Source organism: Acanthopagrus latus, chromosome 23 (genome assembly GCF_904848185.1).
Source record: "Acanthopagrus latus isolate v.2019 chromosome 23, fAcaLat1.1, whole genome shotgun sequence".
NCBI lineage: Eukaryota > Metazoa > Chordata > Actinopteri > Spariformes > Sparidae > Acanthopagrus > Acanthopagrus latus.
This window is the reverse complement of record NC_051061.1, coordinates 7,263,788-7,288,307: the sequence shown is the minus strand read 5'-3', so window position 1 is coordinate 7,288,307 and position 24,520 is coordinate 7,263,788. Positions and strand designations below refer to the sequence as shown.

Below are 24,520 nucleotides of genomic sequence, written 5' to 3'. Positions count from 1 at the left end.
GTTATAGAGCTAATGGGCTGTCCTGGAGGTATCCTTCCGCAGTGCCCGTAATATCACTCCGCCTACATTTGTTATTTCACATTCCATACGTACTCTGCAGTCAGCCTGAAAGTAGTCCATGGCATAAACTATATTAATACAAGATTAATGTATTATTACAGTGATTTACATGAATTATGACATTTTATTTATTCAAGTGAGAGTTTTTAGTGGGACCACAATCTTGAACCACCCTTAAACACTGGCTTCAGTTAAGTCACACAGTAGGTTTTACAAATATAAAATGTTTATTGAAATAAAATGCTAAATAAGACATTTAAATACAAGTTGCACTGTTTATCACAGTCAAAGTTGCAATATGTGTGAAATATAAATTACCACAGTCAAAAATTAGCTAAAATGATCAACAAAATGTGAAGAAAAAATAGTTTAGACATTATATCAAACTCATCGATGTATCGTGTTGAAGAGATATATACTGAAGTTAAAGCATGCTAACCGGCTAGCCTAGCCTTTTTCATGATATCACTCCAAGCTTGCAGTCTGAACTGCTAGTTGCAAGGCTAACTGAGCTAAGTAGCTAACGATGGATAGAGTTAGCAGGAGGTAGTGACTACTCCAGTGTTATGCTGTGCAGTATTTGTATGAATTCAGAAAGTGGCAAATTCTTACATACTGCTCTTTTGAAAAATACATATATCTCAAGCACACACTCTTTCACACACAGACACACATACACACACACACACAAGCCATCAACAAGTTCTTTGGCTCAGTTAAACATCTCCCACATACGATTCATTTGATCCAGTTCGTCCTGCAGATTTTCAGCCAGCAGGCGAACCCTCCCGGAAAACTTGCTCTCTCTTGACTTCTTCAGCTTCTCACAATCCTTTTCTGAGAAATACAGATCCATTTCCTTAGCAAAAGCTTGTAGCAGTCTCTCGGACGACATCCCAGCAAAAGCCTTCCCAGCATTGTTCATGTTATTCTTAATCACAAACTGTGACAGATGTGCCATCTTTAGTGCATCAGTCTGAGCCCCTGCCCTCTGTAACCTGGGAATGTCATGCCTTCGCAGCTCGTTCATCTCAGAGAGGATAAAATCCAGACAATGTCCAAGGTCGACGATTTTGTCCTTGTATTCGTACACCAGTTTCTCCACTGCCATCCTTCCCACAATCTTCTTGTTGGCCTTAGCAGTGTGGGCGCCCATACCCCCAGCAGACGCCACCATACCTGCACCAACAGCTGTGGCGATCAATGAGGTACCCATGGTCACAGGAGCCAAGGCGATACCCAACACAGCAGTTACTCCACCCACGGCACCTGTGGTGCCTCCAGCAATGCCCATGGTTTTGGTCTTCTTCTGCATCTTGTCCAGGCTGCGGGAGATGGAGCTGAACTCTGCGATGAGGTCCCGCAGCCTTTCACAGCGTTTCATCATGAGGAGGTTGTACAGACGCAGGGCCTTTTTCAAATTCAGGGCTCTCTGATTAAATGTTCTGCGTGGGGAAAGTGACAAACAAGACTTAACGAAAATGTGCTCCTTTAAGTTGGTCAAATTTGATATTAATTCTGAAGTAGTCTACCCCGTAAACTTCCATTGTCACGTTTCATTTTCAAGGCCGTGCAGTAATCAGGTTTCTAGTACTGTTAGTTCCACAGTGTGTGCCAAATTTAGATTCTCTGAAGCAGTATTTTCCTTTAACTATTGAAATGATGCAAAACAAAACTAAAGGTAATAAAAAGACGCATTTTATGTTGTTTCCGTGTGGTTACCTGATTTCTTCCTCTAAACTGAGGCCATACAGTGATGGAGCCATGCCATCAGACTCTGTTGGAGTGACAGCACAGAAATAGATTAAAAACCTGTTATAACCCAACAGCCCACCGGCAGTTATGGGCTCATGTGCCAACAGTCAGTGAGTGATCATTCTCATCGCTCCCAAACCACTTAGACACCAGTCTCCGGACGATTGAGGCAAAGAACACATACTTAGCTTTCTTCGCTGAAAACAGTGACATTTTCTGTCCACCTTTGCATGGTAACTAAATTATTTTTTTGCCGTTTTGTTTTGAAATTGCTAAATCAAAAGAAAAACTGCCATGGCAGCACAAAGCTTCAAACACAAATGTGATTCCTTGTGAGAAAACAAACACTTGTACTTACTGCACACTCTCTTCAGCCATCTCAGCATCGTATTGATGTCCTGAGGAAAACAGGTTACTTTCTCGTCAGAAACCATCACAGAGACACAACAGATCTTCTTCATGAAACGTCTTCAGACAAAATTACACTATGTTCAATCACAGATTTGCAGGTGAAGCAGAGGAGCAAAGGAACTAAGCTTTACCTCTGTGTCCGATGCGGTCTGTTGATTAGAAGTGCAGCGGTCACTCTGGAAGGGTGATGACCCAACTTGTCCCTGATAGTATTTAACAGAAATAGATGGATGCATCAGAAATAAATGAAAGCATATCGTTGTTGTAAAAATTAGCTAACATACCCAATTTAAGGGTAAGCAAACACAGATACAGAGACACAGTATCTCACAATCACTTCTTTATTGTCCTCTGGCAGAATGTCCAGGTAGGGACGACTCTCTATCTCCCAGTACACTGACTCCGATGGCGCCTCCGGTGAAGGTGGTGGTGGTGGACTGAATGAAGGTACTTTTGGTCTTGTCTGTGATAGACCAAAACAAAAATATCAAAAAGCAATTAAAAAGAAAATAGAGAAAAAACATTTCTGCGGAGAATTCTAATAAGATGAATGTTTTTTGCGAAAAATAGGGAGTAAAAAGAAGATATATATAAATATATATAGAAATAAAGGGCTCTTAATTGATAAACCAATAATTCTTGAATGTGTCGGGGCTGGTATCTGCAGTAAAGAGGCACTGTGTGAAAACTTTAGTTTAAAACTTTTTTTTTTTAAATAACTAAATCTTAATACAGAATGTGAAGAAATATCAGATTTGAGCTGATGTCAAATCTATCTATTGTGTGGCAGAGACATATACTGATAGCATGCTAACCAGATAGCTCCTAGCCACTTCAAGAGGTGATAGTGTCATAGTCAACAACACCAGAACTCCCCCGGTGCTTTGAGCTCCCAGTCAGCTAAGCTGCATGGCTAACTGAGCTTCTTTGCTAACAGCAGCTACAGCTAGCAGCAGTTAGTAGACATGTTTGGAGTGGTTGGGAGAATAGATGTGAAAGGTAGCCAGTTCTTACATATCACACCTATAGGACAGGAGTTGGACGGGGTAACATTTTTTCGTTTAAGGAACAAAAAGCTGCTTGGCCGGCCTTACAGAAAAAATGGGATGTTACCCATGACAGCATGATGAACAAATGTGTCTCTGCACCTTCTGTTAATGCCTTGTGGCACCTGTCAAAGCACAGTCTATCACCTGTAGATATCTGGCTGCATACCTGTAGAGGCAAGGTTTCACACGTTGAGTAGGAGCGGGGGAGTCGAGGCGGAACTACAGGTCTGCCTGTGCCGTCCGTGACCTGAATATCAAAGAAGTTCACATTGTGGTTGCATAATCCAGCTGAATATAAATAAAAACATTGAATGAATTCCAACATTTCCTTTCCCAGCTGCATGGTGCTGAGCTTTCACTGTGTCACTGATTATGACAACAGCTCATGTCATGAGTCAGCTATGAGAAAAATACTACTGATTTAAGCTTGCAATTTACCGTTGAACTATAAGTCCCACAGAGGCCCACCAGTTCGTCAGAGAGAGCGGAGGAGTCGGTAGAGTGTTGCATAGAGCTGGAGGATGAACATCTGGATCGCCGAATCTCATCAATGTACATCTGTTCGAGAAAACATTATATATATATCATTATTAACAGCTTTTAATCAGCGAAAAGGTGAGTCAAGGTGAGTATGTATTCCCACAAGTGACCTTCAATTAAACATCAAAGTGCAAAGTCAAGTGTTGCAGACATGTTTAGATGATGTGAAAAGTACCTCAGGTTCTGGACTCATTGTAGATTTTGGCCTGTCATAGAGCACGGCAGGAGGAGGGGGGCGTTTGGGTGGCAGTGAAGGAGGAAACGGCGCGCTCTCAGAGCTGACAGCTGCAGACTGGCAGACAAATTAGATGGGAAACAGTAGGGTTTGGTCATCATTTATAAAAGAAAAACATTTACATCTTATACATCAAATAATGAAGGTCATTATTTTGTTTACAAAATCACATACCTTCAAAGCTGTCACAGTGTTCACATAGCAACTGCCTGTGGCGATTTCTGCTTTGGGTTGACTGGAGGTAGCTTTTTTGCTCGGTGGTGGTGGTCTGGGAGGAGGACAAACAGAGCGAGGCTTCCCACAGTCTGCACTGTACTGGGAAACCTGCTGACGGAGGGGAAATGGAAAGAATGAATGCATGCTTATTGATACAAACGGCAGTTAATCTCAGTTAACGATGTCATCAGTATCAAGTGTCAACATCGCTCAACTCACGACTCAATCGAGAGAAAAAACGTTGGCAGTGTATGTTTCTGCAGACCACGGAGACTTTGAAACTTTGAAAACTAAGTTTCTTCACTCCTGATTTGACATTTTTTTGCTGTGATTTTGTAACGCTGTCTTATCAGACAGTATGTGCGCTTCGCTCATAACTTCACGCTACCAATCGAGCCGTCAAAAGACAAAGAACACTCCCTATTACTGGTCCCCAGTGTCAGCGTGGCTTTATCTGCTCACAGAGCTAGTGTTGCGATTGTTTTGCGCTCGTTCTAGGTTAAAGGACTGCATTACATTGGAAAGGTTCGAGAGTTCTCATAACCCTTGATTTGAAGTATGTGTCGCGGTTGGCACAGTCTCTTCACCCCACTCCTCTATCCCAACAAGAATCAGGACAGCTCACCCCTGGATATGAACGGCCATGGTTTGCTGTTCAGATGGATATTGTGCTGACATTTTGTGGAAGGAGGACTTATAAGCAAAGATTAATACACACATTATGTCTCTACGGTAAATATCTAGCTGGAACCAACAGACGGTTAGTTTAGCTTAGAGCAGAGACTGGAAACAAGGGGAAACAGTTAGCCTTGCTCCGTCCGAATTGGAATGCTTTGACTGCCAACATCTCTACCATTCATTAATTTAACATTTAAATGTTGTTTGCTCAATTCATACAAAGACTGAAGTGTAACAATGAGAATTTGCAGTTTCCAAAGGGGGAAATGAGCGTTTCTTGCTTGACTTCCTGCTATTCAGAGAGATAAGAGGAAGTCTTCCACAAAGAGGCTCTGATCAACTCATCTAACTCTCAGATAGAAATTCCAGTGGTTACGTGCTTGCAAATGTTGAAATGCCATCTCAAACAGCTGTTTCTCATTCGGCAGATGTCTGAACGTGATATAACATGTATGGCGGAATTGCTGATGGGATATTTGACGTATCTGTAGTTTGCAGGAATGTACAATGCCAATGTTTTCTGGCATCTGTTACTGTTACTCACCTCTGTGTTGGTTGTATTGCTGGTTTTGTGGATAGAGTCAACTGTGCTGTTGTTGCTGCTGTTACAGTCGGCCTTCGGCTTTAGCTTACTCCTGGGACGAGGTACAGGCTTGACTTCAACCTCTGACTGGCTTCCATCTGTGACGGGAGGCTGTCAACACAAACCAGAGGTGAACACAGATGACAAAAGGAAAAACCCCAGGATGAGACATGTACAAGGTCTATTTTTGTCTCCAGTTCCGTGAAAAATAGAATGAGGTGATAACAAGCCAGCTGATTCAAGATGAAGCAGCCATCCTGATAATAAGAATGCATTTTTACCGTTGTTGCATCTGGGTCTTCATAGGTAGGCTGGATGACTTCATAGGAGCTGGTGATGGAGGGCATCGTGTAGCTTTTCCTGGGGGGTTTGGGCGGCTATGGAGTTTAATAGTGACATCATTAACTCCGAATGAAGATAAGAGCAAAGGCAGCACAACAACCAAGTCCATTGTTTCACCACGCTGACCTTCTCTTCGCTCTTTGTATAGGGCTACACAAAATGTTACAAGAAGCGCCCTGGTTATCTGTTATCTAAATTTCAGGTTTCTCGTCAAACTGACTCTGCTCTGTTCCCGTCATGACACTTTTATCTCCAAACATGACTGCACGCATGGACCGTGTTATCATATCACACACAAAAATCAGCTGTTACTGTAGCTCCTCAGCACATTTGACCACACACGTCCCGGATATAATGTGAGGGTTTTGGGACTTTTCATTGTGCAAACCAGCACTTGTAGTTGTAACCACCTGTTGCAGTGTGTACAGTACTCCCACACCTGATACCAGACTTATTTCACATGACATTATTTGACACAGAAGCGTCATACTGACACAATGATCTTTTAAAGCCAGATTTTGACACAGAGGCTCCATTTCAAATAACCCTTCGCACCATATGGTTGGGTGAGATCACGTAAGTAGTAGGGAGGAAGCTGACTGAGGCCCCCCATGACTTCAGTTGATGTTGAGATGGCAATGATAAGGAATGAAATGACTACAGATCAGTTGGCACACATTAGTAAACCAGTTTTGGCAAGAGACCAGTGTTCAATATTTGTGAATGGATCAGTTTGATGCTGTGAGTAAAAACATAATGACAAATGGGGACATTTGGACATTTGGACAAATACTGTACTGCAGTACAAGTTTGAGTACTTTACTTGAATCTTTTTCATGTCCACTACGTCTCAGATGGAAACAACGTGCCTTTTACTCCACTATATTCATCTGGCAATTGCACACAAAACATACGTTACCATGTTAAAAATTAAACTACCCAACAATACCATCTCCACAAGTATTATTTGTAAGGTAGTATAAAAACACATCATGTTCCATTTCCTCAAATGTGTTATTTGCTGCTTTTCCCATGAAATAACAACAAATAAATCATTTTATCATTCATTTTTTAATTTTGTATTGTGAGGGTGTCACTTCCCTTAGCAAAAAGTAGTTTATTCAAGTGTACTACAAGTATACTTATTTCATAAGTAAAACTTAAAACTGAGGCAGTATACTTGAAGTGTACTTTTTATATACTATATTTTATATACTTAAGAAAAGTACAGTATAAAGAGTAGTCTAAGACAAAGTACATTAATACTTAGACACTAAAGCTTATACTTGTACTTTAGTTTACTGTTATCCCCCTCGAGGACTGTGGCGCAAGTACTCTTGGGTATTCTGTTATTGTTGGTGCAATTATGGTTCGTGAACGTGGTTGTGAATAAGATGATGTGTAAGACAGTTGTGGGTTAATTCACATCCTTGTTCTGTGGTTAAATTGTTTCGAGTTAACAAAGATGATAAAAATGTTGGCACTGTGAGTGAAGGGGTGTTTTCCGGGTGAGACTTCCCATCTGTTAAGTCATCAGTGTGTGTGATAATATTTGGAGAATCTCTGGCTTTGCAAAGTTACAAGTACTAATACTTAGTATATCTTGATGTAACTGCAGATAAAGGTCGAGTCATTGATTCGTGCTTACATTTAAGTTAACAGAGGAAAAATGTTTTCACTATACACGTTTGCATTGAGGTATAACCCCTGTTATAAACTTGCATGTTATTAAACTAAAGTAGTATATAAATGAGTGTACTTGTAGTATACTTGAAAGTGTACTTCTGTAAACTTAAAATGACCTTATAAAATATACTTAAAGTATACTTTTATAAACTTAAAATGTTCAAATTTAGTCCAAAGAAGTATTAAATTAGTATACTTTCTAGTATGCTATAAGTGCATGCTCCATAGTATACTTGCTATATTTATACTCATACTTAATAAAATTAACTTCAAGTATACCACTTTTTGCTAAGGGTGTGTACTAATTTCTCACTATTTTCTGCAAACCAAACTTCTATTTCAACAAACTACAACAGAAAAATCCTGATTTGATCCTGATTCTATTTGAATTCATGAGATATAATTCAAAGACAACCTCTGTGGGAGTATGACAGTCACAGGGGCCATTTCTGAATTGAGTGTTTTTTCTTTGCACACTTTAAGTACACTTTCCTTAACTTGAATACTTTTGCTTAAGTAACATTTTCAGTGCGGGACTTTTTCTTGTAACAGAGTATTTTCACAGTCATTTTATTCAAGTAAAGTGTCTGACCTCCATCACTGGCTATATAGGCGGCTCACTTTCAGGGTCTTGGTGCCGTGCATGCTCGCTGAACTCACCATAATTGGCGGCAACTGGGTTTATCCCTGGAGGAAGTCCAACCAGTCAAAATGTCTGCCATGAAAAAGGCTTGTGTTGTTGTCCCAGTTTATCAATTTTGTAGTGTGTAAAACAAAAGCATGAAAAAGTAAAAAGTATTTTCATAGGTCAAGTTTATGAGCTGACATGCTGCACACGTGCAGGTTGGCAGTGACCAGCCCACCTGGAGTGCAGCCAAGCAGAATCATTTTCTTCTGAGGGTTTTTCCACGTGTTTGGTTCAATGCATGGGTGCTTTTCTGAGGGGGTTTGCGTTGGACCAGTTGAGCAACTACACCGTACTGGTTTGTTATGTTAAACTTTTGTGTCATACAGTCAGTGCTCTCAGTGCACTCAATTTTTACCAAATCAAAAGCCACCGTTTCAGACTGATATCTAATTGAGTACAGTCATCTACAGTCATCTAGTCAGGGACTGGTACCTGCACACCCCATACACATGTTGACATGACATTTCTGAATCTGTGAATGAGACTGATGAAGGGTGACGACGGTATGAATAAAGGTGAACAATGCTAATCAACAAAACCAGGTCCATCCTCTGTCATGTAGCCTTGAGGCCCATCTCTCCACGATAACACGTCAAACATACATTTGTGTATTAAACAACAAAACAAAGAGCTGATTCTCACCATCATGGTCCAGCTTTACAGCCGTTGATGCCACGTTTCCTTTAGATCTCTTAATTTTGACTCCGGTGACAGAAATGTTTCAACGAGCCGTCGCACACCTACAAGTCTGTGCACTTCTCACGCCACAGATGCCACTCATGCCTCCACCTCTTTCTTTGTCATGCATGTAGAGGTGTGATTCTCCAGCTGCGTCACAACAAAGAAAAAAGAAGTGTGTGGGTGGGTCACTTTTTGCAGAATTTCGACATATGGAGAGGAGGTCGTTCAGACACACACACACATGCTTGTGTCAGTTAGAAGGACATTGCACTGGCTTACACTCATTACCTGGAGACTGACCCTCACCTTGACCAGAATGCACGCCAGTTATTAACCTTAACTCTAAACAAACCTAAACCTCAAACAACAACCCTGTAGTGTCATAGTTTACCTTGAGGCGACTAGCTTTTCTTATTGTCAACAGGCCTAAGTCTGATTGATGATGGAAGGCGTGTGTGTGTGTCTGTGTGTGTGTGTGCACATATTTTGTGTGTTTGTCAGTCTCCGTGTCGGTGTGTTTTTGTTTTCTCCGTTGTGGAGTTTACCTGAAACCCGTCCAGCAGGCAGAGCGAGTGTCCTTTTGGCGTCTGCTTTCAAACTTTGTCATTTGCTCATGTCAGAAAGGGCAGCTTGACGCATGACTCATCAGTTTTTTTGCTCACTGTGGTGTGGATCTGGAGCTCTTCTTTTATCGTTCATAATTGCACGTTATTACTGGGTGCTCATAAAGTCAAGTCTGGTATTGGAGGTGCACAATGTCGTTTCGGGGAGGACATGTTTGACGAAAAGGGAAAGATCTTCATTGACAGATGTGATGACTAAACAATCTAAATAAACAAACTCTCTTTGTTTTCATGACTGAATAAACAAACTCACCTTAAAGGACAACACAGTTTCATACCATTTTACTTTATTTATATGTGGCGGACCCTGCCACCCTTCTAGCCTCAAACAGTGTTCTGGTGGACCTTATTTTCCTCTGAGAGCAGCTTGTTTATTTAGTTACAGAAACAATGAATATTTATGAGTTTGTATTATTACCTCATTCTTAACATCAATATTAACTTTAACACCACGCTCATGTTTGTGAAGCAGGAGCCAGCAGACAATTAGCTTAGCTTAGCATGAAGACAAGGGGAAACAGCTAGCTTGGCTCCATCCACTGGCAACAGACTTTACTTTTTGTACAAACAAGATTAAACATGTTTAATTGCGCCAGGCTAACCTGTTTCCCTGTTTCCAAGCCTAAATGCTAAGCTAAGCCTATTGGCTGCTGGCTACTTCTTTATACTTGAGTCATGTGTGAGACCTCTCATTTAACTTCAAGCAGAAAAGTAAAGATGGCAAAACAAATTGGGTACCTCTAAAAATGTCAAACTATTCCTTTAACGCTACACCTAAACTTTACACACAAAAAAAGAGGAGACAGGAAATAAGGGGAACCAGAGGTCACATGACATGCAGTAATGTTCCCTCTGTCCCTCTAACCAGGGACATTGTGATTACATGGTCAGTGTCTTAAAGGAGCAGTTCTCCCAAAAATGAAAATTCCATCATCCATCATGCTGGTGGAGAGTCGTGTGATATTTCATAGTCAGCGCTGCAGCATTCTCCTGAACAACTGAGGAAGATGGGGACTTGTTTTAAGCTTAGCAGCAACAGTGAAGATTTTGGCTTTAAAGGGTGTAACGTCTTTTTGTCAATTTGAAGGACATGTCCTGACTTTCAGTCCCCCTGTCTGCATTAGATTGGAAAGTCTTGAGACGTGAGGTCCCCAGTGTGCAATGCAGGGTTGCTTTGATGCAACAGTAATAGTAGTAATAGTTTCCAACTCAAGGCTCATTTTCTCAGACATTTGAAAGCTGCGTCCACAGCTACAGAGGACACAATACAGCTGTCTTCTCCAGCTGAGTACTACTGAATTGAACCTGATGTTGATGGAGTGCCAATTAACAGAACACATGTGTAGCATACCAGGGTCATGGGGTTTGATAGACATGGGACAAAAGTAATATGAAGATTATGAGTTATGTAGGATTCAGTATTTGCCAAGTTTGACACATGAACTTCATGCTGACTGTTTTTTTTTCTCCCAAGGCTCAAATGATGGAATTATTGAATTATATGGATATATGGATTATCATTTATTAATAACAGTACACTGCCCACAGTGTTTATAATTACAATTTATATTGTACAGTATATATGTACAAGTCTATTTCTATTTCTTACCTTTAAACTTATTACTCATTTTTCACTATTATTGTTGTTTATTGTTAAATTGAACTGTCCTTTGGCTGCTGTGACACACACATTTCGCCATGTGCAGGACTAATAAAGGAATTCTGGTTCTGATCATACTTGAATTGCAAGACTGGGCGGGGTGGCAGTGTCGTTTATTAGGCTTGTCAAATGCAACACACCAAGCGCAAAATTTTATTAGAAAAGCCAGTCAGGGCACATCAACATCTTTTCTGGTTAATGAGCTCACTTATCTGTCGGTTTCAGTCTACGTGGTTGGGTTTATAAGTTCTCTGGTGAGAAGTATTCATCAAAAGAACAAACTAATGCGCCCTTTTATATGAAAAGTTTTCTCAGGTGGACTTTAAAACATTGACACAAGGTGTCAGTGCGTGCTCTATCTCTCAGTTGACAGTTCCATCACAACTCGTGACTGTAAACACACCTTGAGCGCCAGTCTGGCACGCGGGATGATGGCTAACCTCTTCCGCCAATCAGAGCGCGCTACTGATTATGCCCCCTCCAATCACAGAGCAACATAACGGGGAAAACCGAGTGAAGGCGGACATTGCCGATGCATGTCACTCTGTCTCTCTGCGTCAGTTGAAAAAGTAGCGTGTGTTTGTGCGCTCGTCAGGAAAGGAAACTTTACAAAAAGTGTGTGTGTTATTTCTGCGAGGCGAGAAATGACACGGCTGGAGATGTTTTGTATCGTCGCGGCGCTGCTGGTGACACAGTGCGCCGCCATTATCAGGTAAAGGCTGTTTATTAGCTGATGTTTTGGCAGCTAACGTAACGTTTGCGGCCGCATCCCTTCCTAGCAACAGGTCGTAGCATCAGACTCCAATGGCTGCAGGTGAAGGGTGGGTGTTTTAGCGTCCTTGACCTCTGGTGCACTCGTAATTAGCCACACGTGTTTCCAGTAAACACTCGTTGAATTAGTGCAAAAAAAAAAGTATTTCGCTGTGATAATGACGCAGTTGCGGTTAAAATGATGCTAACACCTAGCCCAGTTTTGTAGTTTGAATGTGGAGAACAGAGACAAGCGCCCCGTTCCAGGAAGCAGCCTCCAGTCATGTTATATTTAACCAGATGGAGGAAGTGCTCAACTCTTGAACTTATGTAAAGTAGAAAATACTTTACAAAAATGCAAGTGAAAGTCGTAACTTAAGTAAAAAGAGAAAAAAATCTTCAGAATCAATAACTGACAAGTGTATTAAATAATACACATGTCAGTTATTGATGCATTCATGTCCTCCTCACTTTAAAGTTGTACTATTTGGTTTTGCGTGAAGAGATGTTAATTAGATGAGAGAGATCCTCATTGACTGATCTCATGCCTCAAATAAATGTTTTCATGACTGGATAAATAAACTGGAACACAATTCCAAAAACTGTTTTGCTTTTAGTTATATGTGGCGGACCCTGCCACCTTTCTAACTTCAGACAGTGTTCTGGGGACCTTATCTTCCTCTGAGCAAATTAGCCATTTTCTGGTCAAAATAAAAATAAATATTTCTGACTTAATAAATCTGAGTTTGAATTTCTTCTTCAAAATTACAGTGTTTAATGTTAATTCTTGTAATAGTACAGTTCATCTGCTGGGTAGCTCCCCCTCAGGTATTGATAAAGTGTTGTGTTAATCTATACTATTGCATTATTTGTTGATCATATTATGTATTGTTAAACAAAGTCTGCCAAGTTGTACTGGAGGGAGACCCTAATGAAGCAGAAAACAAAATACAAGCACCTCAAAACTGTGCTGAAGTACAGCATTTGATTAAATGTACTTCCTTATTTTCTGCCGCTGCATTTAATTCAATAATGCCTTGTTTCAGAGTCCCCCTTCATAAAACCAGAAGCATGCGCCGCCTGATGAGCGACAATGGGATGTCTTTAGAGGAGCTTCGGGCTTTAGCAAAGAGCAAAGGAGCGGTGGACAGCTCTCCCTCCCCCAAACTGCCTGTGGAGAGGCTGACCAACTTCATGGATGTATGTGGCTAATAGTATACTTAAATTGACAATTCTGTCATAATCCTCTCCCCTTGAGGCAGATGGTGAGAGTGCGCCCCACGGTGAGGTTTGAGTACCTCCAACCAAATGTGGAAAATGTCCGTCATACTTTTCAGTTTAACCCAAGAGTTTGGAGCCACAGAAGGCACTGTGGGCCAAGAAAAGTCTGAAAGTTCAATATTTGAGCAGCATTAACAGTAAGAAAAAGGAGGAATGACTGAGTAAATATTACTCTTAGCAACCACGATATCATGGGTTGAATTTTTTGACTTTGAAACATGAAATGGGGACAGTTTGCTCTGCATTTGTTCCCTGATGCACATTGTGCAATGAACACGAACTAGATCACAATACGTTAAAGCATGAATCTTGTCTATTGCCGTGCAGATGTAGTGGAGGTTTCACAGCAAATCTGTGTTCATATTTAGTTTTTTTCTTTGTCTTCTCAGGCCCAGTACTATGGGCTGATCAGCATTGGCACCCCTCCACAGGACTTCACTGTGCTGTTTGACACAGGCTCCTCCAACCTCTGGGTCCCCTCCATACACTGCTCTTTCCTCGATATCGCCTGCTGTGAGTTTGCGTCTTTGGGGAAATTACTTGCTCGACATTCTCTGTACTGCCTGTGTGTCTGTTGGCTACTTCCTGGAAGATGCTGTCACAGTTGTGACTAAAATTTAACACTTACTCTCATTATCCCTTTAGAGTTTGCTTCTCCTCAGGGTCACTCCATCATCTGTTTAGTAATGCTTATTCACAGGAATGTTGAACTGAAGTTCAGAAGTTAAAAAGTTACCCGTAGGAAAGTTCCAGTGTTGTGTAAAAAGGAAGTAAAACTTGACCTTGACCTCAGTTGCATTCAAAAGACATTTAACAATGTGAAGACACGTTGTCCTGTTAGCTTAAACTGAATTGCTTCTAATCAAATCTGTTCACCATGGTGGGTAATCAATATATCAGACAAACATACAGTAGCAATGGTTGACATATTATGATTTCAAGATGGAGTGAATTCAACTAGAAGTTCCAATCAGGTTAATGTTATGTCAGCTGGTGGTTAGAATTATTTTAGTAAACATCATCAGGCAATCTATAGGGACAATCCTTCTGTCCAGAGTTTTAACTTTTGTTGTTGTAGTGCCCTTGAGCAATTGACTGGAGTGCAGAAATGTGATCAGATGAAATACTGACATGTATCGCAAAGAAGAGATAAATATTAACTACATATATTCTAAAATGGTTGAAAAGGCACATCCTGTTCGTTTGTATCTTGAGTAATATTGTGCAAAATTACAGGTGCAGCGTTGCATCATTGTGGGAATTATAGCTCAGATATGTTCAGTGCAATAAGTGGAAAAAAACAAACTACTTTAAATACTGTAATGTATAGTTATTACAATAACAGCTGCCATTTTTAAATCCAAATATGGCAGTTAGTCCCTGGACACAAACATGTAGAAGTCCCAAGCTACATCTACAGACCCCCAGACTAAACGGCATAAAATGTCCCTTTTTTTTTTTTTTTTGGTAGTTGTTTTTGTGTCTCTTTCAGTGGAGTCTCTTTGTAGTGTTTTGTGTCCTTATGGTCTGTGTCACCTCACTGGCCCTATTTAAAAGTATTTTAGTTATTGATGTATTAACACAAACATTCTGACATCCTGCTCATTGTTGTGTTTGACTCTTCTCTCATCAGGGCTTCACCATCGTTACAACTCAAAGAAGTCGACCACATACGTTCAGAACGGCACAGAGTTTTCCATCCGGTACGGCAGAGGCAGCTTGTCTGGCTTCATTAGCGAGGACACAGTCTCTGTGAGTTTCACACGTGCTCGCTCACATGGCACTTTTGTTTAACGGCATTCCTCAATTTTGCTGGTCACACCATTCCTATTATTTCATTATAAGACTTGGTGTTTTCCATCAGTATTGACGTCTCTCTCGGCCTCCTGCTCCTCTGCCTGCAGGTTGCGGGTCTGCCTGTTCCTCACCAGCAGTTTGGTGAAGCCGTGAAGCAGCCTGGAATCACGTTTGCAGTGGCACGGTTTGATGGGGTTTTGGGCATGGCCTACCCCTCCATATCGGTGGCTAATGTCGTTCCTGTGTTTGACACAGCCATGGCTGCCAAACTGCTGCCCCAGAACATTTTCTCTTTCTACATAAGCAGGTTGGTCTCTGACAAAAGAATAAAATAGTCAGATGAACGGGCTGTACTGTCACTGGATCCTGTATTGGTCAAATTTGTCCTAAGTTTATATTCTACTGCTACATCAAAACCCAGCCTATGATGAATTGTGCAACTGTGTGGGGGTTTTCACACTCGCAACTCTAGTTGGCATATTTTGGTATTTCTTGCTTACTCGGACAATTCTGCTTGTGTCTGTTTTGTCTCTTAGAGACCCAAAAGCAGCTGTAGGAGGAGAGCTGATTCTGGGAGGGACAGATCCCCAGTACTACACTGGAGACCTGCACTATGTCAATGTGACACGAAAGGCCTACTGGCAAATCAGAGTGAACGGGTGAGTAGGAACCTTTATGTGATATCATTATCACACAGAACTGGGAGTAGTATCGAGGTTGACACACTCTGTTCTGTTTTGTCATAGATGGAGTTCATTTTGCTAAGGCTCAGTCCGTTTTAACTGTACATTAAAATGGTTGCGGGCACATGGGTGAAATGTTGGTATTTCATGGTCTTAAAATCCCCATCACAGCAACAAAACAAAATTTGTAGCAGGAGTTTACAGTAAACTGAAGTATCTATTCTCTCTCACCCACCCTACAGACTTCAAGTTGGCAACCAGCTCAGTCTTTGCAAAGCTGGTTGCCAGGCCATTGTTGACACGGGAACATCCCTAATTGTAGGTCCTGTGGAAGAAGTCAGAGCGCTGCAAAAAGCCATCGGAGCTCTGCCCCTGCTGATGGGAGAGGTGAAGATGATGCATGAAACACAAAGCTCACTTGACAGTTGTTACATGTTGCTGTAACATCTAAAACCTACTGGCAGTTGACATTTGTGGTCAAGGGTTGCAAAAGCTGCATTTGACACTAATGCAGGTTGATGAAACATAACGACAAGGCTCACTTTTTTTTCCTTTTTTTTTTTTTTTTTTTTACTTCTGAAGAATTTCAACACTGTTCTCCACTGTGCTTCTTCACTAGTACTGGATTGACTGTAATAGGATCCCATCGCTGCCTGTCATCTCTTTCAACATTGGAGGGAAGATGTTTAACCTGACTGGAGAGGATTATGTCATGAAGGTACAATCACTCACGTCAGATGGATAACTTGTTTTAATTCAGTCACTGACAGTTATTTCATACAGCATTACTTAAATGATTAACATGTATGTCCTACATCATAGCAGACAAGCTCTGCTAGTAGCAGCACAGAGTCTCCTCGTGTGTGTGTGTGTGTGTGTGTGTGTGTGTGTGTCAACCACCTCCAAAAGTATAATTGATCTCATTTGCAAAAAGGTTTTCAGTCAAGACTTTCCAAGATCAATTTTAAAAGTGCCAAAAAATATATTTAGGCTGGCAGCCATGACAAATAGCCTGTCATATTCTAGACTTCCAAAGGTTATTGCCATTTTAGTGCAAAGTTTCTTGCCCATACAGGGGACTGAATTGTCTCCTTTCCCTTTACACTGGGAAGCATTATATTAGGTGATCTCCTCACAGCCAACATGGACAGGAGAAATTAATGGTGGCCAATGAGGTGTTTTACGTGCATAAGTGCTGTGACCAGACCACTGTCGTAAAACAGAATTTGATACACGTGTCACCATATCTTTAAACTATTCTTGCAAAACTGACAGATATTTCGTCTCTCTACTTTTGATGCAGGAGTCTCAGATGGGTATGTCAATCTGTCTGTCGGGCTTCATGGCTATGGACATCCCTCCTCCCGCAGGGCCCCTGTGGATCCTGGGAGATATATTCATCGGGAAGTACTACACTGTCTTTGACAGAAACGCTGATCGTGTGGGCTTTGCCCCAGCCAAGTAGTCTGCTAAATGCGTCTCATCTGCGGTGGTAATCTAACTTTAAAGATAATTTCAGGCAAAGCTATAATTCACCAATGTTGCGTTATTTGATTTGCAACAAACCAAAGCATTTCAAAATGGTCATATCTGCTTAGAATGTGGAGTTCACATGAATATGGATGCTGCAATAATTATTTTCCACACATTTAGCAAGAAGCGTGGATGTTCTTTCTGCCACTGAACAAAGGGACTGCTTCACTCGGTTACTTCCACTTGTATGCAAAGCTGTCTGAGGTTGACCTTCATCTTTAATATGACAGGGGTCAATCAGAACTATGCATTTGTGCTAGAATTTTTGTACTTTATGCTTTGATGGAACAACAGCTAACTCTTACCAACTGAACCACATTTCCAGTTTCCAGTGTCTGTTAAAACTAGCTGCTTTTGTACGCTGAAGGTATCTCAGGATGTTTCTTTTAACACGCCATGTATTGTTCTTACCAAATGTCACTAAATGAACTTGAAATAAATAACTGTCTTTTCAAATTTTGAAATGTGTGCGCTTCCTTTTGAGGAGGGCGGGGAAAAAACACAAAGTTTAACCGATAGAATGTCATTTGTAACATTTAATGAAGTATTCAAAGTGCTGCAATGTTCAACTCCAGAGCTGAACTTAAAAAAAAAAAGCTAAGGAAAATACAAAGCATGCAACACAGCATATGGCCAGTATGCTCTCCACGAGGTAGAGATCTACTTTGGATTTGTTTTGATTTGTTTTTAACAATATAAATGTGGCACAGTGACTCCCCTCCCATCGGCACAGTAGTAACTTGTAGCATAAACCAGGTCTGCAAAGGAAGACACTTAATATGCGCACAAAGATCTACTGTGGATTCATTTTATACGAGTACATCCAGAACAAAGCACTTCATGGAGCACAATAAGTGGTACTTAACATGTTGAATTAAATCAATGCAAATAATTTTCGGCTCTTTTTGGTTACAAATGTACAATAAATACAAAAATATTCACCTGTTTCTCCATTATTATCTGGCTGATTATTAACTGAATGCACATCAGAACTATCAACATATTGTACACTATACAGACAGTGGGACAGGGACTGAGGGGACACTTGCTCTGTAGTAACTGCATTTGTTTTTTTTTTTCATTCTAAGGCTAAAAGTGAGAACAAAAAGCAACCGTGGGATTATTTGGACAACGTGTAGAGTTGAGACACAATGTCCACCTGGCAGCTATTGTATTAGTGACGCCACCTGCTGTCACCTGCAATGTCATGGGATACCTTGGCTATCAAAGCTGTTTTTACATAACAGAAGACCTGTGAGTGGATCACTCTCAATCAGATCACAATCTAAAGGACTAGCACCTGAAATCTATTATATAGGAAGACCTGACGGGGCAGAAGTAGTGATCATGCCTTCAGGTTAGATGATAACATTGCCATACACCTACTTGATGTAAAGGGTCAGAATTGACAGATAACATGGCCTAATTGTATACCGCTAATCCATGTCTAGCTACCTACTCTAGTAAGACTGGTCCAGAAGGGCAACTACAAGTTAATCAGGGTTTAATGTGGACTTAAGAGTGTGCTCACACAAATACAGGACTACAGAAGTAACAGGCCGTAACTGAAATCAGGCCAAGACCCGAGGTTAACACTGAGGCTAATTCACCAAATGACAAAAACCTTCTCCTGCAGGTGGCTGAGAAAGGTCCTCTCACTAGATCCAGCACAAACTAGCGCCAGCGGACAATTAAAAAAAAAAACAAAAAAACAGTTGATGTTGAACGAGTTTCATAGTTTAAATTAAAGCAAAAACCAGTGGACAAAATACACTTTCAGAATGTCCCACTGAGACACACTTGTCGCAAAATCTACAACAGAACACTAAACATTTCAACAGTGCAAAGTAACCTGTGATGGAGGTCTTCAGAGATTAAAAAAAAAAAGGAGTTAAAGCAAATCCGACCTGTGTACAAAAAGCAACAAATGTGAGCCTGGGGAAAGCAAAACTTCCTGCTTGGGACAAACAAAGAGCGGCTCTGTGTGACATGGACAGTCACATGGAAACATTTTCCGGTCACGCCAAAATAAGTGGATGATAAGATGGTGATGCCGCTTTGTTGAGCCATTTCCACTAACCTGTATATAACAGTAAATAAAATTGGCGCGATATAGAAAACATTAAAAATGGACATCGACGTACATCTCTGGTGTATATTCATCGGTTTGATTTCTAGATAAACACATGCAGGCGGCAGACATTCCAATCACAGCGGAATGTTTGCTTTCACACATCCCTGCAAACATGTAAAGCTTACATCATGAGCACAGCCACTGTATTAATGAAGTTCTCAGACAAAGACCTGGATTTCAAACTGAACTGGCACTGTTTGATGTCAGTGCCAACAACAGGGGCATGGAGAAGGATTTAGTATGTGTCTCTACCTCAAGAATTTTGAGTCTCTCAGGCAGATCAAAAGATTTATTAGCTTCACACAGTCAACTTCACATTCTCTCACCCGATATGAACCCAACTCAAAACAGAGTAAACGGCACTGAGCTGCATTGGACACGTCTGTCCTCCAAGAACTCTGACACCTGTTAAGACAGCTTAAATTCAATACAGAGGTACATAACTCTGTCGAAGATTTCAAGTGTTCCACTTCCATTCTGATATGAGTCAACCAGAGTCCAATCCCTCCATCCAGTGTGCTAGGCATTAATAACATTAACTTCATTAATACAGTGGCTTTAGTGAGAGCCACACGCACTCCAACAGGCTGCCACTTTCGGAGATTAAAAGACTATTTGTATGATCCCACATATGCAACTTTCATGTCAAGACTCACATTGATCTTTACTGCTACTGTGTTCATCAAGAGACATTTAAGATGAAGAGACCAGGAGAGGATGATTTCATGCACTGTTTTCATTTCCAGAGACGTCATCATGGCTCGAGGTCGCTGTTCGCCACAAACAGAGGGGTGTGTTTCAGCCACATTGCTGTGCAGTGACAAGCGAGGACGTCAGGGATGGTCCGACTGTGCCATGGCAGTTCTCAGCAGCCCCTCGGGATCTGAAAGGGCGCAGTAGAGCGTATACCCCAGCTCGTCCACCTCATGTTCAGTCAGCTCACAGAATAAGTTAACTTTAGGGCTGAGGGCACATGGCAACCTCCCGGCCTCTAGGTGTCCCACTAACGCCCGCAGCAGCTGAAGGAAGCGGTCGGCCAGCGCTTCCTGGGTCCAGTCACCTTCTTTTTCGCACAGCAACAAGATGGTGTTGGTGAGCTGGCTGGCGTTGAGTCGGGTAAGGGCGGGGTTCAGCTTGCACACAGCCTTCGCCACCTTCAGGCAGGCGCACCGGCAGCCCCCGTCCTCTTGGTCCAGGGCCCTGAGTCGTGCTGTCTCAGCAACTCTGAAACTCTGCCGCCACAGATTTTCATGGCGCTCTGCAGCGAGTCGATGAGGTTTGGCAATCAGCGAAGTTCCATCCTCCATTACAAGTAGAGGTAAGAAGTCCACGTACAGCTTCCGGTCTGTCTCGTACTGCACCTCCAGGGTCAGCGTTTCCGAGGGAACCACGGGACGGATGATGTAGTCGAGGACGCTCCCTATGGCTGGCCAGTTGATGGAGCCAGCCACAAGCTTGTCGAAGACTTCCAGGACCGATTTTGGGGAGAGGTAACCTCCAACCATGCAGCGGTCCCAGTAGCTGCTGTTCCGTGGGAAGTACTCCAGATTCTCCCTGCGGACAAGCCAGAAACCAGGGACATTCATGATGGTGTCCTCGCCAGGGATGGATGACCACAAGTTCTTCTCCAGGATGAGAGGCACCATGAGCTGGGCGTGGTCTGCTGTCACCACCTAGAAGATGTCGGAATGAATACCAATTAAAGAAGCACTGACAAATTCAACAGCTGTGATATTATCTGCATTTGCTAAACCCTTACAGTTATGCCTATTTAAAAATAACACAAGGGCAATGTAGGAAAACAACAACAAAGTTACTTAAATAGAAAACTGATGAAAAAGGCTAAAAGTTGAATTTTCAGCTCCAATTGGCAACTTAAGGATCAGAAAATCTAATTAATATTCTCAAATGAAGTAAAATCAAAGCTCCTTTGTCCAAACACTGGACCGAATGTGTGTAACCTCTTACCTGTAGGTCGTCATACAGACTGCCACTCAGGTACATCTCTCTGAGCGGCATGTCCGGCAGTTTGGCGTGCAGGAACACTCTGAGCTCAGCACAGATGTCCAGCGCTGCCCTCCTGGCCATAGCCTGCTCCTCGGCCGGGATGTTCACGTTACACTGGTAGAACTCCCACAGATGTTCCTGCAGGGACAGACGCATTCGGGCCCGCATCAGGTCCGACTGAGTGGCACCGCTGCTCCCCACAGCAGCTCGACCCACAGCCCTCCGCAGGCAGTCTGAGGAGATTAGAAACAAGTGAAAGTGAAAATATGGATTTGGCAAAACACTGTTGACTTCTGAAGGGGAGATGTGTCGTTTTCAAAATGGTAGAATCTACAAATACTTAATTAAAGGGCTTCTACAGCATCTGAGAAATAATGATTTTAAGGTTCAACTACATCAAATCAAACTAACGTAAAACAGCTACTACAGAGAGCTAACACCCACTGTACAGGAAGAGCAAGATTCCTCCAATTAGGCTGTCTGTCAACAGACAAAAATGACAGCTGGCTGAAAGCCGAAACTTAAATAAATTGGCTGGTAAATTTAACATGAAAGACATGTTAGAAACAATGATGTGGGTGAATTTTAACTGCAATTTAAAAGGGCACTTTGTTTTCCTCACCTGGTTCAAAAGCATGCGATGAAGTGGGCAGAGACTGCAGCGACCTGCTAACTGTAGACTTCATGTCATGGTTTAGAACCCGCGGGGATGAACCCATCCAGGCGGGCTCCTCCCAGCTTCTCTTTCCTCCCTGCTCCATCTTGGTGGGGCTGGTGGGAGCACTGATGGCACGGTCATACATCTGCACGACAAAGAATCATGTGCACGTCGTTCACATTAGTACGGATATTTACGCGGAGTGGGGTGGAGAAAAGTCAGGGCATAAATCACTTCGCACTTACTCTTTTGACAGCTAGTGTTGCGATGCCAAGCATGGCTGCTCCTCCCACTCCCAGCACAAGCTTGGCATTGGAGAGCATGAAGTCAATGGCTGTGCCGATCCCATTGTCATCTTTCTTCCCTTTGCGGTCTCCGTTCACGCCCGCCATCCTGGCACTGAAAACAGAGGACATCAAGATAAAAGGTATTTCCTGTGTTCTGCTGGTTAGCTCAGACGCTGCCACAGAGTATGTAGCATAACCAAATTCTCAAGTGAAACGTACACAAGTCTCTTTATCCACTTCCTTTTTATTATGTTGTTGTTGCTTTTTAATATAATCATTGTTTATTGTTATAATGAGCTGTCCTTTGGCTGCTGTGACGCACATTGACACCTCTCAATCAGCACTGATGAAGTACTATACATACAGAAGGTATATCAGTCACAAGTTACCACACCTAACCTGACTCATGAGATCTAAACTGTCCACCATCTTCCACAATAAATGATATCTGTGAACCTACCTGGGAGATACACCACCAGATGACCTTTAACCCGCCTCCAGGTGATCCGTGAACCTCTCCCCCGCTACATAAGCCCACCCAGTCGGCTGCTGAGGAAGAACTGGCCCCTCTTCAGCGCGTCCTCCTTATCCTCAGGTACTGTCAGAGCCTGGCAGCGGCGAAACTCGCGAGCCACAGCGCGGCGATAGTAGTTGCGGTCGGTGTACTGAAGGTGACGCCCTGCACGGAGCAGCGCCCGGTACAGCTCCAGCACGGCACTGCGAGACCAGCCGCCCATTAGGGACCACACATGGAGAGGGGGGACACCCTGGCACCTGGGAGGAGGGCAGCAAACGTTATAAAAGTATGGAGAGAGAAAACAGTGACACTGCAGAACGTGTTTCATCTTAAATACTAGAAAGGTCATCTGGGATCAAGTGTGTCCAGTTTTCATGCTGGGTTCATGATGAGTGATGGATGTCAGAGGCAGGAGGTGGAGGAATGAGTGAAAGTACAGCCACAGTGAGAGAGTACGGGTGGGGAGAGGGAACAAAAGAGATTGACTTATCTAAACAGTTTCTGCAATGCGCTGCAATGCAATATAAAGCCAGGGGGAGCTAACAGCCACCTGCCTTTGACTCCTGAATAGTGGTCACTCTGCTCTGACAGAGCAACAGTAGCATGTTAAAGTTATGATCCCTCAGTCCATCTATCTTCAATCTGTCTCTGCTCTGAAGATGACATATTGTATTCACGTTTCAGCGAGTGCCATCTTTACACAAGGTGCGCCTTTGCCAGATTAAACGTAGCCGTTATATGGATCAAATGGCCCACACCCAACAACATTACATCCTCTCCGGTGCAGAGTCAGCTCGTACAGGCTGTGCCATGAGCTCACGTTATCAACCACCCTGCAAACGGGACAGTTTAAGCTAAACATCCTGACTCATCGACTCCCTGATTCCCAACGACCGCTATGTGAGCACTACCTTTACCGAGGATAAAATACTGGCATTGTAAGCTGCCGAGGTACATTTGTCTTCAGAAAATGGCTGGCCCGATGGAAAAGTCACACACCTCTTGACTAGCTTGTTAGCTTAACACGCTAACTAGCTGTTAGGCTAGGAGAGCGCTGACCTTACCTTCAGCCAGCCTTACTGACGAAACACGCTTGTAGAAAAACGCGGGGGACATTGCGGAGGCAGAAAAACACAAGTTCACAAAGAAAGGAAACATGAGCAAACCTACGTTCGTGAAATTGGACCAGAGATTTTATCTTCAGACAGAGACTGGGCTCTGCTCTAGCCGGGGGTCAGATGCGACAGTGGCAGCCGGAAACTAATAGCCCCTCCAAACTACATCCGGGTTACTTACAATTTCTTACACTACGTCATAGATTTTATTAAAATGTTTATAAATGGTCACTACTTTTATAATAATATCTAATACTATTGTTATAATAATCATCTACTTTGCATTTTAAAATTTATTTTACATGGTTGCATTAAGCAATTATTATGTTTGTGTATTTATTATGGATTTAATGATGTAAGAGTTATGGTTTAAAGACCTATAAGGTAGTCTTTATGTAGTTAGTATACCAAAAGTGTTGCATGGTAGTGATAATATTAGTCTATGCAAGCTGTGTTTTATTGTAAGCTAGACATGTCATATATAATTTGCCATGATAAGAAACCACATCTTCGCACAGTGTTGATCCAAGTAAAATCTTTATTTGTATCCT

General features: G+C 42.2%; 3 protein-coding genes across 5 annotated transcripts; 1 reads left to right on the top strand and 2 right to left on the bottom strand.

The window, feature by feature from the left end:
- Positions 1 to 6: 6 nt before the first annotated feature.
- LOC119014315 (verprolin-like) lies at positions 7 to 9,512 on the bottom strand. 2 transcript variants are annotated; one of them, XM_037089355.1, is made up of 14 exons: positions 9,470 to 9,512; positions 8,886 to 9,071; positions 5,809 to 5,904; positions 5,489 to 5,638; positions 4,225 to 4,377; positions 3,991 to 4,107; positions 3,714 to 3,833; positions 3,442 to 3,522; positions 2,558 to 2,689; positions 2,358 to 2,429; positions 2,174 to 2,213; positions 1,783 to 1,837; positions 796 to 1,505; positions 7 to 105 (listed from the first exon to the last, which is right to left on the bottom strand). In XM_037089355.1, exons 2-14 carry the CDS (start codon positions 8,889 to 8,891, stop codon positions 101 to 103), a joined length of 1,737 nt encoding a protein of 578 aa, XP_036945250.1. In that variant the 5' UTR covers positions 8,892 to 9,071; positions 9,470 to 9,512; the 3' UTR covers positions 7 to 100. The 2 variants fall into 2 exon arrangements, with proteins under 2 accessions (XP_036945250.1, XP_036945249.1); XM_037089354.1 differs by lacking the exons at positions 7 to 105; positions 8,886 to 9,071; positions 9,470 to 9,512 and adding an exon at positions 8,216 to 8,256 and having other exon boundaries at positions 275 to 1,505.
- Positions 9,513 to 11,723: 2,211 nt separating this feature from the next.
- napsa (napsin A aspartic peptidase) lies at positions 11,724 to 17,711 on the top strand. Its single transcript, XM_037088441.1, has 9 exons — positions 11,724 to 11,919; positions 13,004 to 13,157; positions 13,628 to 13,751; positions 14,872 to 14,990; positions 15,143 to 15,342; positions 15,572 to 15,694; positions 15,961 to 16,105; positions 16,338 to 16,436; positions 17,022 to 17,711. The coding sequence occupies exons 1-9, from the start codon at positions 11,744 to 11,746 to the stop codon at positions 17,181 to 17,183; spliced, it is 1,302 nt and encodes a 433-aa protein (XP_036944336.1). The 5' UTR covers positions 11,724 to 11,743; the 3' UTR covers positions 17,184 to 17,711.
- Positions 17,712 to 18,380: 669 nt separating this feature from the next.
- Positions 18,381 to 24,154, bottom strand: mief1 (mitochondrial elongation factor 1). 2 transcript variants are annotated; one of them, XM_037088439.1, is made up of 6 exons: positions 24,025 to 24,154; positions 22,798 to 23,111; positions 22,296 to 22,449; positions 22,015 to 22,195; positions 21,354 to 21,625; positions 18,381 to 21,058 (listed from the first exon to the last, which is right to left on the bottom strand). In XM_037088439.1, exons 3-6 carry the CDS (start codon positions 22,440 to 22,442, stop codon positions 20,219 to 20,221), a joined length of 1,440 nt encoding a protein of 479 aa, XP_036944334.1. In that variant the 5' UTR covers positions 22,443 to 22,449; positions 22,798 to 23,111; positions 24,025 to 24,154; the 3' UTR covers positions 18,381 to 20,218. The 2 variants fall into 2 exon arrangements, with proteins under 2 accessions (XP_036944334.1, XP_036944335.1); XM_037088440.1 differs by having other exon boundaries at positions 23,919 to 24,053.
- Positions 24,155 to 24,520: the final 366 nt, after the last annotated feature.